The sequence below is a fragment of the Garra rufa genome, chromosome 24 (assembly GCF_049309525.1).
Source record: "Garra rufa chromosome 24, GarRuf1.0, whole genome shotgun sequence".
NCBI classification, from domain to species: Eukaryota; Metazoa; Chordata; class Actinopteri; order Cypriniformes; family Cyprinidae; genus Garra; species Garra rufa.
Window position 1 is genome coordinate 9,275,082 of NC_133384.1, and position 20,998 is coordinate 9,296,079.

Here is a 20,998-nt window from a genome sequence, read left to right on the forward strand (position 1 = left end):
CAGAGACTCCTCCCCTATCAGCCAATCACTGTGTGCGTAGTTAATGAGCATGCTGACATCATCCATAGCTAATGAGGTCAACCCCGCCTTTAATCTCAGCTTAAGACTTCTCTATTCCTTAGTAAAAGTTTGTCTCAGCAGCTTTGTGAATAGGTTTTAAGAGAAAACTCTTGTTATTTAGGAGAACTCTTAGTGCCAAGATAAAATGTTTTGTGAATACGGGCCCTGTTTTCTTGCTGACTTGTAGTCAGACCTGCAATCATGGAATAAAACCCCTTTCTAGAAGCATTTAAGATAACACACCTTTATTTAAAGATTTAAGATTTGACTAAAATAGTGAAGGAAGTCTTATAAAATATTCTCTGTAGTAAAATCTCTCCTTGTACTATAGAAGCTCTGCAGGAAGTCCACTGGTTGCCCAGTGTGAATAGACACCTAGAGAAGCACAGGGGGAACGGTTGGCAACAGCATCTGTATTGGCATTATCAGCCGCTGGGGCAGCAACAGACATAACATGGTAACCTTCAGGAGAGGCCATGCTCTCATCCTCAACAGCCTCATGGGAAACAGAGGCAGATGGGTAGACGTCACTGATGATATCAGGAACAGACTGGTCAGAATGGGGAGTCGAGGTGCTCTCCATCGGAGTAGAGGACTCAGTGTCGGCCACAGGTAATGCAGGTGCCGTCCGTCCGGCCGCTTTCCTGCGTATGGCCCTCATCGTAATGGGGATGGACATGCATCTGGAAAGAAAAACAAATGGGTGAAGGATGATTCATAAACAGAGGGAGTTTCCAGAGAACAAGCAGCGGTCTGGGACAAGGCTCACTTTGAATCATATTTTCTGGGCATTTTGAGGTAGAAATCTGCAGAATTGCTTTAAACATAAAACCTGAAAACATGTTTACAGGAAGGTGAAAGCAAAATATTTGGTAAACATGGATCGTCTAGACTCTACAAATAAGAGCGTGTTTGAATTCTGTGGAAATATGCAGAGCTTTCAGAGAATTATGTCAGTCCATAACCTCGTTTTTGCTTTAAAGGAACACTCCACTTTTTTTGGAAATAGGCTCATTCTCCAACTCCCCCCCGAGTTAATAAGTTGATTTTTACCGTTTTGAAGTCCATTCAGCCGTTCTGGCGATATCACTTTTAGCATAGCTTGGCACAAATCTTTGAATCCTATTAGACCAGTAGCATCGTGTTCAAAAAATGACCAACGAGTTTCCATATTTGTTGCATTTAAAACTTGACTCTTCTGTAGTTATATCGTGTACTAAGAGCGGTGGAAATGCAAAGCTGCGAGTTTCTAGGCCGATAAGATTAGGAACTACACTACGATTCCGGCGTAATAGTCCAGGAAGTTTGCTGCTGTAATATGACTGAAGCAGGGGGCGTATTATCAGAAATGAGTTCCCAGCTAGTTTAGCATTTGCACATGTGCTGCGTAGTATTACTGCTCCTGCTTCAGCCTTATTACAGCACCAACTTCCTTGACTATTACGCCGGAATCGTAGTGTAGTTCCTAATCTTATCGGCCTAGAAACTCGCAGCTTTGCATTTCCACCGGTCTTAGTACACGATATAACTACAGAAGAGTCAAGTTTTAAATAGGACAAAAACCAAAACTCGTTGGTCATTTTTGAACGTGATGCTATTGGTCTAATAGGATTCAATGATCTATGCTAAGCTATGCTAGTGGAGTGGAGTGTTCCTTTAAAGGGATTGTTCCACCATGTTGTTACAAACCCATAAGATTTAGTTCATGTTTGAAACACAAAAGTGGATATTCAGAATGAAACCTGAGATATTTCTGTCCTCCACCAGGCAAACACATTTGAGCTTGACCATGTCTTATGCGATCAATGTTTATATGTGACACTGGACCACAAAACTAGTCTTAAGTAGCTCAGGTATATTTGTAGCAATAGCCAAAAATACATTGTATTTTGTGCCAAAAATCTAAATCCTAATCTAAGATCATGTTCCATGAAGATATTTTGTAAATTTCGTACCATAAATATATCAAAACTTAATTACGGATTAGTATTATACATTGCTAAGAACTTTATTTGGACAACTTTAAAGGCAATTTTCTCAATGTTTTGATTTTTGTGCGCCCTCAGATTATAGATTTTCAAATAGTTACATCGCAACCAAATATTATCCTATCCCAACAAACCATACATCAATGGAAAGCTTATTTGATACTTACGACTGGTTTTGTGGTCCAGGGTCACATTGAAAGATTTTGATCAAACAGCTGCATTCATGCGGATTTCTTTTACAACCTTCAACCTACAGGCTTCAACTTTCTGAAACAAAGTTTTATGTGAACAAATCTCTTATGCTTCATTACAAATGTCTTCATTCTTGTTTTGAAGATGAACAAGTCTCACGAATTTGATTTGAAAAACTGATTGAACTGATGCCAATTTTTATTTTATTAACCAACTCTTTAAGCTTCGAGTTTCTTAATATAGCTAACATAATTAAATGCAAAAATGACACCCTAATTAGTGAGCATATGCAAAGTGATGCAAACTGTTGGACGCACCGCATTAGGACTCTTGAAACGTAGTCGTCCAATTTATGATCCACAAAATCAGGCATCAGAAGTCTGCAGCTCATCTGATGAGAATCTGCCAGCATCACCTGAACTAGTATAGAAAAAGATATTTTAAAGGAGAAGTTCACTTCTAGAACAAATGTATAGATAATTTACTCATCCCCTTGAAATCTAAGATGTTAGTGTCATGAAGAAATAGTTTTTTGATGAAAACATTTCAGGATTTCTCTCCATATAGTGGACTTCTATGGTGCTCACAAGTTTGAACTTCCAAAATACGGCTTCAAAGGGCTCTAAACGATCCCAGCCGAGGAAGAAGGGTCTTATCTAACTAAAATATTACAATTTATATACCGTTTTAATCTGAAATGCTCGTCTCCTCTAGCTCGGCCTGTACTCTTGTGTATTCTGGTTCAAGACAGTTAGGGTATGTCGAAAAACTTCCATCTCATTTTCTCCTCCAACTTCAAAATTGTCCTGCATCGCTGCAGAAGTACTGACCCTGTGTTTACTAAGTGCAAAGACCACCAAACACCCTTTACAAAAAAAAATTAAATAAATAAAAAGGTTAAAACTACGATTTAGGACGATTTTGAAGTTGGGCGTATTTTCGACGTATACAAATTGTACTTTTTTTTGCTAGATAAGACCCTTTTTCCTCGGCTGGGATCGTTTAGAACCCTTTGAAGCTGCATTTAAACTACATTTTGGAAGTTTAAACTTGCAGGCACCATAGAAGTCCATTATATGGAGATGATTCCTGAAATGTTTTCCTCAAAAAAACATTTCTTCACGACTGAAGAAAGAAAGACATGAACATCTTGGTGAGATGAGGACAAGGGGGTGAGTAAATGATCTGTACATTTTTGCTATGGAAGTGAACTTCTTCTGTACATGTGCCGACTGGTTTCCACAGGATTGTGCCAAAATATGATGCTGAATATATAGTATAGTGAATCTGCTCTGCACACAATGCATATTTGTAATATAGTGTGTATTGTGTATTGTGTAATGGTCCTTACGAACAGCCAGGTGGTTGTTATCATCAATGCTGAATGTAACAGATAGGCAGTGGTCTGATTCTGGAAGGATCTCACATCTCATGTCATACAGCAAGTCAGCGTCTACAACAGAAGTAAAGCGAGAAGTCTCCATCTTAAATGAGTCTGAGACGGCCAGGAGAACACCGGCCGAATGCATGAATAAGCTGTATTAATAACCTATGTGGTGGTTGTGGTCACTGAAACAGCTTGCCAGCAGGACGTTGATGGCAGACTGATGGCGAAGGATATTCAGTAAGGCAGGGACGTGGCCGGGGTGTGTGAAGGGGACTGTGTGAATTAAGGCTCCTTTCCAGGACTCTCGGCCCCATTCGGCCCCAGGGAACACATAGCTGTGGTACTCCGAGGCGGGCAACGGCTGAGAAACATTAAAGACGGTAACCAAGGTAAATAAGACCGAAACAGAGAAGAGCAAATCAATGATTGTCAGCTTCTGCCGACCCAAAATAAACATCTTCTAGCAGAAATGAATGCCAAGCACAATTAACGTAAAGTAGCGAGTAACGAAGCAAACAAAAGCTCTGAATATCCCGTAATCTCTCTTTGCAGTGTATCATTATCATGGCAAGGCAAACATGGTTGTTTATGTGAAGCTTGAGTTGCAAACAGACCACAACAAACTGAACCCCTTCAGTCCAAAAGATCTCCGACTTCAGCATTTTGCAGGTTTTCATGAGAAGTTGAGGTAGAGGCTCCACCTGCTGGGGTTTTTCAGCTGCACCATCTGTGTAATTTTAAAGGAGAAGTTCACTCACAGATCAAACATTTACAGATAATGTACTCACCCAAGATGTTCATGTCTTTCTTCACTCGTGAAGAAATTGAGGAAAACATTTCAGGATTTCTCTCCCAGCCCAGAAGAAGGGTCTTATCTAGCAAAATGGTTGGTTATTTTATATACATATATTTTTTAAAAAATGTACAATTTACTTTTTAACCTCAACTGCTCATCTCGTCTAGCTCTGCATGAACTCTTCGCATTCAAGTCTCGAGTCAAGTCCAGCGTCAATACAGACAAGTCCCAAGTCAAGATGAGCAAGTCCAAGTCTAGTTGCAAGTTCTCAACTATAAGCTTCAAGTCCTTAAGAAGAGCTGTTTGCACAAATTAGTGTCTCTGTAGTAATTACTGCGGTAAATGTAAAGCCAATAATAGTCTACAGCAGGTATAATAAAAGATATTAGTTATGTTTCATTGGGGAATTGTTTGTGAACAAATATAGGCCTAACTGAATTAATTTATTTTAAGTCCACTGTTACTTTAACGATTCAGTGATTTTAATTAATTAAGTCAAATATTTAATAACTTGCTAATACGTACAGATGCTCATTTATCACCACCTACTGAAATAAACATAGCTTTACTGACATGATTGTTGGGTATTATTTACAAAACATTTATGGTACTTTATACATTGATACAAAATGTTAATTACTTAAAGAGATACATGAAACGAAGCGGAAAAGTTAATATAAAACAATAGTTATAATGTATACAAATGTAAAATAAAAAGAAACCATCAGTGAATGGGTTTAAAAGATGGATTGGATGAGTTTTCTTATAGCTCTATATTATTATTGTTGACTATTCCATCAACAAATCCTATTGATAAATTGTTCAAATTTCATGCCGTCATGCAGACGAGCGCAATAATAGTTATAATCATGGCACTGCACTCTCTTTGTTATTATACAATGAAAAAATATATATAATTATAAATAATAATTTAATAATTCTAGATGCTGAATTAATGTCGAGTTCAGCTGGTTTAACAAACGATGCATGCACAATTATTCACGGCAAAACCGTAGCTATTCAAACACACAAATATGCATATTTACACATGCAATTAAATGTATTTTGTGTTTAAACAAGTTCATAATAATCACAGTTGATGGCTTAGTTTAGGGCTTATATGTGCGCTACCATTTAGAGCCTGTCTGATTTACAACTCATGAATTCAGCCATTTATTGCAAGAGTTGAAAGTGAGTGGCAGGTAAACGGGAACTTTATATGTTGGCTGCATACAAGTGTTTGCCGTGAAAAAAATAAATAATTAAGTTTGAAATGTTTAGCCAATTATTACGCTATTGCTGTTTCAATATACATTGGTGTTTCTTTTTCTTCTTCTTATAAGTGGTTTAAAGTGATTGTGTAATTTAAATGTCTAAACCATTAAATATCCTAACCATTGTGTGAATAAAAACAATAGAAGCGCTCACTTAGTGAGTCCCTCTCTGGCTCAGTGCCAAAAGCTGCGCTAATTATACCAGTCATACGTATACTTCAGTAACCAGCCTATACTGATCAGAACTGCTTTTTTTTATAAGATAGGCGATAAAGACTTTCCGAGTCACAGGGTCAAGTCGAGTTGCAAGTCTTCTTTGATTATGTCAAGTCACAAGTCAACTAATTTAGGACTCGAGTCAGAGTCAAGTCTTGAGTCATGCAACTTGAGTCCACAACTATGCAGTTAGTGTATGACAAAACTCCCTTCTCATTTTCTTCTCCAACTTCCAAATCGTCCTACATCACCGCAGAAATACCGACCCAGTGTTTACAAAGTAAACGCACAAGGAGGGACAACTGCCCTTTACAAAAAAAAAGGTAAAACAGCAATTTTGAAGTTGAAGGAGAAAATGAGATGGGAGTTTTTCGACATACCCTAAATGTCTTGGACCAGAATACACAGAGTTGACACAGAGCCAGATAAGGTGAGCATTTGAGGTTATAAAGTAATTTTTTTTTTTTAGAGAATAACTGATCATTTCGCTAGATAAGACCATTTTACTAGGCTGGGATCATTTAGAGCCATTTGAAGCTGCATTTAAACTGCATTTTGGAAGTTCAAAGTTGAGTGCACCATTGAAGTTTATTATATGGAGAACATTCCTGAAATGTTTTCCCTCAAAGAACAATTTCTTTACAACTGAAGGAAGGAAGACAGACAGACATGAACATCTTGGATGACAAGGGAGTGAGTAAATTAAGTTTGAGGAAAACTTGTCTAGTCTAGCTTATACAGTTAGGGTATGTCAAAAAATGCCATCTTATTTTTTCTCCAACCTCCAAATCATCCTACATCGCTGCAGAAGTACCGACCGAGTGTTTTCCAAATAAACGTGCATGAGGGACAAAGGCCCGTTACAAAAAAAATGTAAAACAGCGATTTTGAAGTTGGAGGGAAAAAAAAGGGAGGTTTTTTGACACAGAGCTAGACAAGATGAGTATTTGAAGTTAAAAGCTATAAATTGTCTTTTTTGAGAAAATAACTGATCCTTTGAAGCTGCATTTACACTGCTTTTTGTAAGTTCAAACTCAAAGGCACCATAAATGTCCACTATATGAGGAACATTCCTGAAATGTTTCCCTCAATAAACAATTTCTTTACAACTAAAGAAAGAAATAGAAAGAAAGAAAGAAAGAAAGAAAGAAAGAAAGAAAGAAAGAGAAAGAAAGAGAAAGAAAGAAAGAAAGAAAGAAAGAAAGAAAGAAAGAAAGAGAAAGAAAGAGAAAGAAAGAAAGAAAGAAAGAAAGAGAAAGAAAGAGAAAGAAAGAAAGAAAGAAAGAAAAAGAGAAAGAAAGAAAGAAAGAGAAAGAAAGAAAAAGAAAGAAAGAAAGAAAGAGAGAAAGAAAAAGAAAGAAAGAGAAAGAAAGAAAGAAAAAGAAAGAAAGAGAAAGAAAGAAAAAGAAAGAAAGAAAGAGAAAGAAAGAAAGAAAGAAAGAAAGAGAAAGAAAAAGAAAGAAAGATAGAAAGAAAGAAACATCTTGGATGACAAGGGAGTGAGTAAATTAAGTTTGAGGAAAAAAAAAAATCAGGATTTCTCTCCTTATAGTGGAGTTCTATGGTGCCCGCAAGTTTGAACTTCCAAAATGCAACTTCCGAGGAAGGAGGGTCTTATGTAGCAAAATGGTCGGTTATTTAATATTATTTATTTATTTATGTACAAGTGATCAAGTATAATTGATATACTTTTTAACCTCAAATGCTCATCTTGTCTAGCTCTGCATGAACTCTGTGCGTTCCCAGTCCATAAAGTTAGGCTAAGTAAACAAAAACTGACCCAGTGTGTACAAAGTAAACGCACAAGGGGGACAAATGCCCTTTTTTCGACATACCCTAACTGTAAGTAAATTACACTAAAAATTGAAATTAAAAATTATAAATTGTGATTTGTTTTTTAATAACTGTTTGTTTTGCTAGATAAGACCCTTCTTCCTCGGCTGGGATCATTTAGAGCTCTTTGAAGCTGCATTTAAACTGCATTTTGGAAGTTCAAACTCTCAGCCGCCATAGAAGTCCACTACATGGAGAATATCCCTGAAATGTTTTCCTTAATAAAACAATTTCTTTACGACTGAAGAAAGAAAGACATGAACGTCTTGGATGACGAAATCTGGAAATGTTTGTTCTAGAATTGAACAACTGCTTTAAGAGACCTGCTACTTAGCAAATGTTCTCAATGCGTAATGCACCTGTGATTTGGCCCATTTTCTCTATGAAGGAAATAAGCATGGGTAACGGCGGCTGTAGCTTGAGAAGAAAGGTGGCAGGAAGTAATTCTGAGGAGGATTCAGTGAGCGGCTGAAACACTGGAAACCTAGAGCACAAAAATTATAAAGATTTAATTTTGGCTGATATAATAAGGGTCAGGAAAAAACTAAAAAAATCAATATTGCACCAATATTGTCTTTGTCTGGGGTGACTGACTACTACTTCCCATTTCTTTGTCAGTCTCTACTCACCCATTGTGTTAGCGGCACAAAACCCTAACCATTAGGCAATAATCACAATTTAAATCACAATTGTTAAAGACAGCTGGTATGAACCACTCCACTACTCACCCGAAAGAGTCGACTTGAGGTGGAGAGGAGATCAGCGATTCCATCTGTAGCCTGTGAGAGACCTCACTGCTTCCCACTGTTACCAAAGCAATCTGGCCACTGCCAACCTCACCTATATAGATTTATGAGAGCATCATAGAAATTATTCATAACTTACACACAAACATACATACATAACCAGTGTTGGGGGTAACACATTACAAGTAACGCAAGTTACATAATATTACTTTTTCCAATTAACTAGTGAAGTAACGCATTACTTTTAATTGACAAGGAAATATCTGAGTTACTTTTTCAAATAAGTAACGCCAGTTACTTTCCCCACATTTATTGATTAAAAGATCTCCTGTCCCCATGTTGAGAGAAATTGTAAGATGTTACTTTAGTTCTAGAATAAATGTGAACATGCATTAATTCATCTCACTCACTAAAAAACAGATACAGTGTTCTTCAAAATGAATAAAAACAGTCAAATTAAATATGTTAAATACAAATATGCTTTACGTATTTAATCCCATTTTATTAACTGATGTCTTTGCTGCCAACCTTCGATGATCCAATTCATCCATACTAATAAACACAAATTACTCAAGATAATCTAACATGTTTTTTTTTATTTAAAAGGCTTTTACATTTGCCAAAAATATAACTTTTTATATTAAAAACAAGCAAGCAAGCCCTGCCCAGATTTAAAAAGTAACGCAAAAGTAACAACGCATTACTTTCCATAAAAAGTTACTAAGTAACGTGAATTGTTTCTTTTTTAGGGAGTAACTCAATATTGTAATGCATTACTTTTAAAATTAACTTTCCCCAACACTATACATAAACAATATGCGCACATATAATATACACTCACATATTAATATTAAACAGGGTTATTATAGTTTAGTAAAACTAAAATGAAAACCGTTGTTAATAATAATAGTTGAAAAGAATTTTCAGCATCATTACTCCGGTCTTCAGTGTCACATGATCCTTCAGAAATCATTCTAATATACTGATTTGCTGCTCAAGAAGCATTTATCATCATCATTATTATTATTAAAAACAGTGAAGTACTTTTTTTCTTTGATTAATAGAATGATCCAAAGATCAGCATTTATCTCAAATTAAAAGCTTTTTATAACATTATACACTATACCACTCCAAAGTCAGTATAATTTTTGTGGAAAGAAATTAGCAAGGATGCTTTAAATTGATCAGATGTGATGAAGATATTTATAATGTTACAAAATATTATATTTCATATAAATGCTGTTCTTCTGAACCTTCTATTCATCAAAGAAACCTGGGGAAAAAAATCTACTGAGCTGTTTTCAACAACAATAATAATAATAATAATAATAATAATATTTTTGAGCATCAATTCAGAATATTAAAATGACTAATGTGGCTAGAGTAATGATAAAAAAAAAAAAAATAATCACAGGAATAAAGTACATTTTAAAATATATTCAAATAGAAAACAGTTATTTTAAATAGTAAAAATATTTACTGTTTTTGCTGTACTTTGGATCAAATAAATGCAGGCTTGGTGAGCAAAAGAGACTTAAAAGAGGCTTAAAAAATAAATAAAACACTGGATGAAAAAAAGTGCATTTAAAAGAAATTACAAATACAGAAAATTAAAAAAAGCTATTGAAATGAAAAATAAACATTAATAAAACTAATGAAAATGACAAAAGCATGTAAAAACAACCAGCCAACTAAATGAATAATCTTAACCTTAAGTTAAAATTAAATCTTAAATTTAAAAAAGTAAACTGAAAACATAACTGTATAATATATAAAAACTAAAATAACACTAAAACTGTAAAAACAAACAAACATAATTTAAAATTATATTGAAAGGACAAAAAGCACGCACACACAAAAAAACAACTAAAATGAAACCTTAAAAAAAAAAAAAAAAAAAAAAAAAGTATGAATGCTATAATATGAAAACTAAAATAACACTGGATTAGAAGGTAGTGTTTTAATACCTGTGCTTGACAACCCCATGAGAACATCTAATGGACTAATGTAGTACTTGATTGTCATTGGAGCTCCTGTGAGGAAGAATGCATGAAAGAACAGTAATATTTCGCATAAAAAATGCTAATCAAACACTCGCATTTTTCCCTCATACCCTCTTTGCCTGGCTGGACGTTCCCAATCCTGCCGTTCATAATGAGGTCAACGTGAAGATCACTTTCTCTCAAAGATCTAGAGGAGACACGGTTCATCGCATTATATGATAATAGACTTTCATCTTGAGAAACATGTGAAGTGTTGACCAGTTTTCCACACCTTGGTAAATGAGATATTTTGACGAGATCAGTCTCCAGGTGCCGCAGAGAGGTGTAGATTTTAATCTTGACATCACTGACAGAGCACACTCAAAATATTAGACACACATATACAGTAAGCAGTATAAATTGTTACAATTAGAAACCGGAAGTAAATACCTGTCTCCTAGGATGTTGTAAAAAGACGCAAGGTCATCCAACTTTAGAGAGAACTCTTGAAATTTCTTCATCCTGTGGGAATACATCAACCATTTTTACTCTATTAAAACACTAGTTTATTTCAATACATATGTCTCTTGAAGTAAAGAACATTTCTATTCACCTTAACAACTGACGGAGTGATGGGCTGGACTACAAACGAAACCAAACCACTTTAATGCATCTCACAGAATCTTTTCCACAAACTAATAAGCACATTGTCTCACCACAGGAGCTTCGCCATGATGGGCCACCCTCACATCTTCCACTCGTCCCCCCAAAAGCAACACCACCTCGATGTAAAACAGGTCTGCTGTCAAGTAACACACCGTCTCTGTGGGACTCATATGTGACCCCAATCTAAGAAAAAACAACAGGAGTGTGTCAGCTTAAATGACAAGAACCAGCTGCACAAAGAGTTTTAAGGAACAGCGATGAAATCTGAAACTCATCCAAGGTTTGAAAATATTGACAAAGTATTAAATTGTAGGGAAAAGCAAACAAAGATGTCCATGTCAATACACAGTCTGAAAAAAAAAAAAAAAGAAACTTCAGATGAATTTAAAGGCATATTATGTATGCCTCTGGTGTCAAAAAGTCGAAGTGCAAAAATAATGACTGTATTCAAACAGGTTTTCCAGAATAAGCCCTGCTTTTCCTATTAGTCGTACAAGTTAGCTCTGACCATATTGTGACACACATTTGAGTGTTTGTTTATTTGTTTTTATTTTTTAATGCCATGCAAGCTTCTGTGGAATTTTTCAGGTGAGACAATACATTCATAAAATATGTTGTCTTTTTTATCCGCTTTTGTGTTCTTTACAAAACATTTAAAAGTATACTTGGTTTAACATTGTTAAAAATGTTTAAAATTACACCAGAGCGAAATTCCGTATTAAAAAAAAGAAACAAAATGTAGGGTAAGGACTTCAATCCATTGATTGTTGGATATTTATGATTAATTACATGCTCAATTAAAAAAAAAAAAAAAAAAAAAACACAGAATCATGCATGGATGAAGCATTGACAAAAAGTTCAATAACAGGCATTTAAAGGGGTCATCGGATGCCCATTTTCCACAAGTTAGTATGATTCTTTAGGGTCTTAATGAGAACTCTTTAACATACTTTGGTTAAAATTTCTTAACGGTAGTGCAATGGTGCGTTCACACCAGACGCAAATGGAGTGTTAAGCGTGAGTGATTTACATGTTAAGTCAATGGAAAGACGCGATAGACCTTCCTGTGGCGCGATTCGCGCAAATTGGCCGTTTGACGTGCAAATGTAAAAATCTGAACTTTGGCGAAAATTTGGTACGCGTTAACCAATCAGGAGCTTGCTCTAGTAGTGAAGGAGGCAGAAATCCAAAACAATAATGGAGGACAAAATCCTCGTTGCTGTCTGTGGATACTCAGAGCTGTACCATACATCTTTGTACTTTTATAGAAACAGGAATAAAAAGGATCTTGCTTGGAAGAAAGTGAGTGAGGAGGTCGGACAACCTGGTAAGTAACGATCTTTATTCATTTTGAGCTACATATGGATACATATTGAGACTACAAGCAAGCTAAAGCTGGCAAATTGAGCTTATTCACTGTATTTTACAACCACTTTCCCGCTGACGAGTGGCAGAAGCCCCTCCCATGACACAAATTCGTGTCTGTTGTGAAGTGAATTTCACGCACGAATGAAACGAGTAAACTCAATGTTCAAGCTTCCAACTACACGCGAATAGCACGATTTATTCACGCAAGTCACGTCTGGTGTGAGCGCCCCATAAACACTTTATCTTGTCAAAATCAGCACTTTTTAGAGCGAGCTATTCTGCTGCATGTTCCTTTAAATGCTAATGAGCTCTGCTTGCCCCGCCCCTCTCTGCCGTGGGATGACAAGCCATAATGTTTACTTTAGCGGCGAAACTTGCACACTTGCACAACTTAATCAAGCACATTATTAAGAAAGGTCATTTGCAAAGATGCATAAAAAAAACCCTCACTTCTGCTGTGGATGAAGATGCATCACGAATGATTCACACGAACATAGACGCATATGTAGATCGGGATCGGCACTTTCCTTTTAAAAACTAAAGTAACGTTATCCTCTGCATCTTCAGCGGCTCAGATGTCGGGAGTAAATGACGACTGCTGTGTTCATTATTACATCCAACAACAGAACACCTCAATCACTTAATCAGAGACATTCTTGTCAATGGCGATCGGAATCGGACTGTTTCAGCTCGGTGAGGGCGGGTCTAAAGTAAGGCGCTCATGTCAATCAACTATCGTGGGAGGGGCCTGTCTGTGTGTCATCACACCCACAAGAAGCTGAGAATGAGCTGATTTTAAAAAGGCAATATTACTTTTAAAGATTAAACAATACAACTGGGTGGATTTGTATCATTGTAGGGTGGTTGTGTACACAAACTGACAACACACGTTAATGTTCAAACAACATGGAAAAGTGAGTTTTGCATCCGATGACCCCTTTAAAAAAACAGTTAAATTTCAATTTCATGACGACTTTAAGAAAACAAAGTTTTTCCTGCTAATTATCTAACATTAACGCATAAAAACGTTAAATGTTGTAATATGAGTGCAATATCTGTACGTAGAAAAAGCTCAAACCCTCTTTGTTTGGCGATCATCTCTAGTTTGGACACCATGGCTGTCAAGGAGGACACTACAGATGAAACACAAACAACCAAGAAATATATGAAAGAGAAAGACATTTTTTATTCACAGAACCAAGTTTGAGTTTAATTCAAGGACATCCTCACCGTTGAGCGCCTCGTTGATCTTCTGAAGACATTTAGCGATCGGCTCACAAACTCTGCTGTCTCCTTTTGTTTTTTCCTACAAAGAAAAATATCCCTCATCTTTGTGCTTCATGAAGAAATGTTACCTTCTGAGGCAAAAATATAACCCCGAGCACATCCTGCAGTGACTTTCCAACCGACACAGACTATTATGCACCTTACAGCTTCTCAGAGAGACTCAGATTTAATCATGGTTCTGGAGAGCGACCTGCTGTTTGCATATTATTTTGGCACTGATTTATGCAAACCGCAACAGTCTTGAGCTCCACATCTGGAATAGATTTGGAGGGTTGTGCATGCACATAATGGCAAAAATCTGAGGTTGACGTCTGTGAGACCCAAGTTTGGATACTAATGCGCAATAATTGACCCAACCTTGAACTCTACCATATGACATCACATAAAGCAGCACATAAAGTATGATGCTATATGGTTTGATGTGTGATGTGAATTTAAGTAGTATAAACAATGTCATTTAGTCATCCTCATGTCATTCCAAACATGTATGATAGTCTCTCTTTTGTAGACAACAAAAAGAGATGTTTAGAAAAATGACAAAGCTGCTGGATGGCGATTCAAGCACCAAATAGTCTAATAATCTATTTCCATCATAGATTTTGGCAACTCTATTTGAAGTGCCATGGTAAACAACTAATAGTTATCACCTTCCTTACCCAGATGATTGATTACATTGATAATTGCAAACATTTTTTTGTATTACAAGTTTTCTAAAATGTTAGTTTTAAATATGCAAATGAGCCATTATTTGATGAAATACGCGCTAATATGCATACATTTCTAGTACAAAAATCTAAATACTGGATAAAGTCAGTTCCAAAATTCTTAGACATATTAGAGTCAAACATTTTTATAGAGGAAATTTTGGGTCTCTCATATTGTCCATAATTCAGAAAAACTTTTTTTTTTTTTTTTTACCATTTTTGGGAGAATAAAATGTTGCATAAAATCAAGCAAATTATATATGAACAAATCCCTCTGTAAAAACCTTCAGGATATAGACAGAAATACAAATGTCAAGTGTGGTGTGTGTAAGTGCTACTGAAGAGGAGATTTATGGCTCAGTGTAGGAGAAAAAAATTTTTTTTAGAAAACAGCCTTTAAAATAATGCATTGTAATTGAAATCTACTGACACGAATAGATAAAGTGCTATAAAAGAAACACTTAACAGTGTTTTTTGGATGTTTTCTTTCCACTAGTCTGAAAAAAAAAAAACACTATGAAAAACAAAAGCCCAAAATCTCCAACTTGACAGGTGCATGAAAAAACAGTGTTTTTGCCTGCAGTGTCTCAGTCTCTCAGAAGAGAGCTTTTTAACATATGAAATATCTGGAGCTTGATGATAAATCACCACGTACTTTTAATATATTCAAAGTGTGCATCACATATTATATAAACACCCACCTGGAAAGAAAAGCAAGCTGACTGCCAGCTATTTTTACCAGGTTTGTACCAAGTACTTAAGTACTTCAGTATACACCTTATTATTAATAAAACATACTATAGCGGCAAGTATATGAGCTTAGAAAATGAGCACAACATGCTAAACTGCACATTAAGAATGCTGTGATATTGGAGGGCCAAATTTAATATATGCAATAATAAAATGTAAATGCAAGGAAATGAAACCATAATACAAACAATAAATCAAGCAATTTAATTTGTTGCATTTATATTCTGGGCTTGCCTTAATAATGCATGCATCATGAGTAAGGTGTATACTGAATTTGATTCATTTAATGTCACCGTCTTAGTACAAGCTTTTTTATATTAAGCAATTTAGAATGTCCCACTGTTTTAAATTATACTGTATTAGCAAGCCTGTTTTAGCCACAGATAAGAAATACAAAATATTTAAAAAGGTAATTGTGACTTCTCGCAATTCAGACTTTTTCCTCCCAAGTTTATAACTCACAATCTTATGATATAAAGAAAAAAGTTCTGAGAATAAAAGTCAGAACTGCGAGGTATAAAATCGTAATTGCAAGATAAAGAGTCACAATTGACCTTTAATTTTAGAGAGTCGGTCTGGAACTTCATATGATTGATTTATTTAAAGATAGCAATACAATAAAAAAAAAGGATACAAATTAAACTTTAATGTAATTAATTGAACGTAAAATAAAACAGCATAGTCTTCACTGTAAGAAATTAAAAATGCTTTGTTTCTTATAAAAACTATAAAATTCCCTCCATCAAGAGCAGTGAGTTATTTTGTCTTTGTCTTTTGCTGTTTGATTAACATTAAGCAGAGACGGCAAAAGAAATAATACTTGTGGCAGCTTTAAAGGAGTAGTTCACTTTTAGAACATAAAATGTAGAGAAAATGTACCTCCTTGTCTTCCAAGATGTTCATGTCTTTCTTTTTTCAGTCATAAAGAAATTGTTTTTTGAGGAAAAAACTTCAGGATTTCTCTCCATATAATGGACTTCTATGGTGCCCCCAAATTTGAACTTCCAAAATGTAGTTTAAATGCAGCCGAAAAGAAGGCGAAATGATCAGTTATTTTCTAAAAACATTTACAATTTATATATTTCTTAATCTGTACACAGAGTACACACAGAGCTAGACTAGACGAGCATTTGAGGTTAAAAAGTATATAAACTGTAAATGTTTTTAGAAAATAACTGATTGTTTCGCTAGATAAGACCCTTCTTCCTTGGCTGGGATCATTTAGAGCCTTTTGAAGCTGCATTTTGGAAGTTCAAACTCAGGGGCACCATAGAAGTCCATTATATGGAGAGAAATCCTGAAATGTTTTCCTCAAAAAACAATTTCCTCACGACTGAAGAAAGAAAGACACGAAAATCTTCTTTAACAAGGGGGTGAGTACATTATCTGTAAATTTTAGTTTTGAAAGTGAACTACTCCTTTAACTGTGCAATCCATGCTGTTGTTTACATCCAAGTATCGCCAATATGGCTGTGGTAGCTCACAAAAACGTGATGCAAGTGCAAACCCTCTATATTCTTTTTAAGGGGATCTACATATTCTTGGCCTGCAGTTTTGTTTATGCTTTTCTCTCCTGGTCTCTACGCCAGTCACATAAGTGAAAACTACTAACAGAAAAAGAGCAGCTGTGACATCTGCTAAATATCTTCTTTTCTGTTCCACGGAAAACAGACAGACATGAGTTTAAATTGACATGAGAGTGAATTAATTACTGAATTCGCATTTTCGAATATACTATTTCTTGAAGGCAATTTTCTTACCATACATCTCCGGACCAGCTGAACAGTCTCATTCCAAGATTTATCAGCATATTTGGACTTCAAATCCGACATTAAAGTCTTGGTCTTCATACTTACAGGACCTATGGAGGTGACAGACCAGAAAATATCTGATATAAATATATTGAGTCGAAATTATCGATTTTTCTTTTATACCAAAAATCATTCGGATATGAAGATCACATTCCATGAAGATATTTTGTAAGTTTCCTACCGTAAACATAATAAAACTTAATTTTTCATTAGTAATATGCTTTCCTAAGAGCTTAATTTGAACAACTTTTTCTCAATATTTTGATTTTTTTTGCACCCTCAGATTCCAGATTTTTAAACAGTTGTATCTCGGTCAAGATTGCCCTGTCCTAACAAACCATACAACATTTAGCTATTTTTAATGTTCATTTGGCAACGTTTAGCAATTTTTCTTAAGTGACTCAAACAATAAAAGGGCATGTATTTTCCATCTAAATTACACAAAAAGAGGAAACTAAAGATGCCTAGTTAGCTCCTATTTGAAATTGGTTAATTTAGTAGTAATAATAATAATTTAATAATTGTATATTTATGATAAACACTTAGTTAGTCGCTTGAATTTAAAATACAGGTAATAAAACCTGTGAAAAATCAATACAGAAAATTTTAATATTATCATAGTAGATTGTGCCCTATTTTTGGAGACTCTTCTTAGAGTATAGCATACTAACTAACTACTAATACACTGTTCAAAACTATCATTGTTCAGAATGTATACACTAGTACCAATCAAAAGTTTTTGAACAGTAAGATTGTTAATGCTTTTTTCAAGAAGTCTCTTCTGCTCACCAAGCCTGCATTTATTCAATCCAAAATACAGCTAAACCAGTAATATTGTGAAATATTTTTACTATTTAAAATTCTGGCTGCAAAGGGATGGACAATTTCAGGAAACTTTGAAAAAAAAAAAAAAAAAAAACCACACATTTCCAAAATTTTTGACATGTTTTGGAAATTTTCTCATTCTAATATGCTAATTTGCTGTTCAAGAAACATTTATTATTATTATCAATATTTAAAATGGTTAATTTTTTTCCGGATTCTTTGATGAATGAAAAGATCCAAAGATATCAACATTTATCTGAAATAAAAAGCTTGTGTAACATTATACACTATACCATTTGAAAGCTTGGAGTCAGTATTTTCTTTTAATAAATAATAGAAATTATTACTTTTATTTAGGATGCTTTAAATTGATCAAAAGTGTTCAAAAAACATTTAAATGGTTTTGTATATAAAATAAATGTTTTTGACGCAGATGACACAACTTTGCATTGTGATTCAGCAACAAATCACTCTTCCTTTAGCAACCTCCCATAAAAAAAAATTAGTTGGCAACACTGTGGATAAAAAAAGCAATATAACTCATCTGTTTTTTTCTGCCCGTTTATACAGTTTTTGGGCACTTGTCAGACGAAAATCAACATGGCAAGGTGACCATCTTAGACACAGGTAAACTAGGTAACTAGAACAGTTTAAGGTAGACACTGCGGGCAAAAAAAAAAAAATTTTCAAGCACCCGTCAAGGTTGAGATTTTGGGATTTTTAGGTTTTTCATAAAGTGGAACTCGTGGAAAGAAAACATCCAAAAGACACTTAAGTGTTTCTTCTAAAGCACATTATCTATTTTTAAAGGCCAGTTTTCTCAAAATGATTAAACAGAAAATTTAAAAATAAGTTGAAGTTCTATTTACTATAACTGAAATATAAATAGAAATATTTTTTAAAATATAAAATAGAAATATATAAAAAAATAAAATGACAACGCAAGCAACTAAATTAATCAAACTTAAACTAAATTAAACAGAAAATTATAAAATAAGTTGAAGTTTGATTAATTTAGTTGCATGCGTTGTCATTTTATTTTTTTATACATTTCTATTTTATATTTTAAAAAATATTTCTATTTATATTTCAGTTTTAGCAAGTGAACTTCAACTTATTTTATAATTTTCTGTTTAATTTAGTGTAAATTTAATTAGTTGTGTGCTTTGTCATTTTATTTTTTTATACTTCTATTTTATATTAAAAAATCTATTTATATTTCAGTTTTAGTAAGTAGTACTTCAAGTTATTTTATAATTTTTTGTTTAATTTAGTTTAAGTTTGATTAATTTAGTTGCGTGCTGTCATTTTATTTTTTTATTTCTATTTTATATAAAAATATTTATTTATATTTCAGTTTTAGTAAGTAGTACTTCAAGTTATTTTATATTTTTTTTGTTTAATTTAGTTTAAGTTTGATTAATTTAGTTGTGTGCTTTTTCATTTTATATATCTATTTTATATAAAAAAATATTTCTATTTTAGTTTTAGTAAATAGAACTTCAACTTATTTTATAATTTTCTGTTTTATAATTTAGTTTAAGTTTGATTAATTTAGTTGTGAGCTTTGTCATTTTATTTTTTTACATTTCTATTTTATATTAAAAAAAATTCTATTTATATTTCAGTTTTAGTAAGTAGTACTTCAAATTATTTTATAATGTTCTGTTTAATTTAGTTTATGTTTGATTAATTTAGTTGTGTGCTTTGTCATTTTATTTTTTTTATATTTCTATTTTATATTAAAAAAAAAATTCTTAGTTTTAGTAAGTAGTACTTTAACTTGTTTTTTCAAAAAATTAGATATCTAAAATCCCCTCTGTAAAAACATTTGACTCTACTCCAGTGTTTTAGATTTTTGTAGTAGAAATGTATACAAATTAGCGCATATTTCAGTAAACAATGGCTCATTTGCATATTTAAACCATTTTAGAAAACTTGTAATACAAAAAAATACTTGCAATTATCAATGTAATAAATCAATTGGGTAAGTAAGGTGATAACTATTAATTAATTATTTTACCCTTTTCACCTGCAGTGTCTCGCCAAAACAAACAGTATTTTTGTTAGCAAGAGATGAGATGTCGCTTTACCGCGTTCCTTCTTGGTCTCCATTTTAGCCACTTTTAGACTTTTAGACTGCTGCTCAAGAGATTTTGTCTCACATATCTTCGAGATAACTCTATAAACACGAACAGCCAAACTTTAGAAAGACTTTCTAGTACTCTGAGGCCTGCTAATTAAGACTAATCAGCGTTAGCTACGTGAATCTCGAGGCGAGGGGGCTGAGGGTGAGGGAGGGGAACCGCTTGCGCATGCGCAGACAGTCACCGTGTATGGCAAGCCGTTTTAGCCTAAAATATACTGTGTTACTCGTCGTAATTGCATTTTTACTAGTAACAATTCAATTAGAGAGCTCTATAATTCAATTCCTACTAGTAGCAATGCCAATTAGAGAGCTCTCTAAATCATTTTTTACTAGTAACAGTTACAATTAGAGAGCTCTATAATTCAATTCCTACTAGTAACAATTACAATTAGAGAGCTCTCTAAATAAATTTTTACTAGTAATAATTCCAATTGAAGAGCTCTCTAATTCAGTTTTTACTAGTAAAAACGGAGCTCTGCAATTAAACATATCTTTAATGTGTTTTTACTAGTAAAAATTGAATTGTAGAGCTCCGTAACTGCATTTTTACTAGTAATAATTAATTGTTGCTAGTAAAAAGTGATTTAGAGAGCTCTCTAATCAGAATTATTACTAGTAAATATTGATTTAGAGAGCTCTCTAATCGGAATTATTACTAGTAAATATTGATTTAGAGAGCTCTCTAAGTTTAATTGTTACTAGTGAGATTTCAGTTGTAGAGCTCTCTAATTGGAATTCCTACTAGTAAAAATTATGTTGTAGAGCTCTGTAATTAAAGATGAATGGAAGTCAATAGAGACATATGACTAGTAAAAATTAATTTGTAGAGCTCTCTAATTGGAATTGCTACTAGTAAGAACTGAATTAGAGAGCTCTGTAATTGGAATTGTTTCTAGTAAGAATTTAATTAGAGAACTCTTTAGTTAATATCAAAGTCCTTTTAAGACAAGTCATGTCACTCGGC

General features: G+C 34.0%; 1 protein-coding gene across 1 annotated transcript; it reads right to left on the bottom strand.

Moving 5' to 3' along the window:
- Nucleotides 1–385: 385 nt before the first annotated feature.
- med1l (mediator complex subunit 1-like) lies at nt 386–20,000 on the bottom strand. Its single transcript, XM_073830340.1, has 19 exons — nt 19,979–20,000; nt 17,010–17,110; nt 13,739–13,814; nt 13,587–13,641; nt 11,191–11,323; nt 11,088–11,116; nt 10,925–10,996; nt 10,767–10,841; nt 10,606–10,682; nt 10,460–10,525; nt 8,475–8,586; nt 8,106–8,230; nt 4,242–4,354; nt 3,790–3,988; nt 3,592–3,693; nt 2,558–2,660; nt 608–743; nt 523–547; nt 386–492 (listed from the first exon to the last, which is right to left on the bottom strand). The coding sequence occupies exons 1-19, from the start codon at nt 19,998–20,000 to the stop codon at nt 386–388; spliced, it is 1,728 nt and encodes a 575-aa protein (XP_073686441.1).
- Nucleotides 20,001–20,998: the final 998 nt, after the last annotated feature.

What these genes read in the sequence shown, in the direction of transcription:
- med1l (XM_073830340.1), bottom strand. Translation starts at nt 20,000, where the DNA reads ATGGAGACCAAGAAGGAACGCG. An exon ending in GGAGACCAAGAAGGAACGCG is followed by an intron (nt 17,111 to 19,978) that starts GTAAAGCGACAT and finishes TCACCTCCATAG; the next exon opens with GTCCTGTAAGTATGAAGACC. An exon ending in GATCAACGAGGCGCTCAACG is followed by an intron (nt 13,642 to 13,738) that starts GTGAGGATGTCC and finishes TTTCATCTGTAG; the next exon opens with TGTCCTCCTTGACAGCCATG.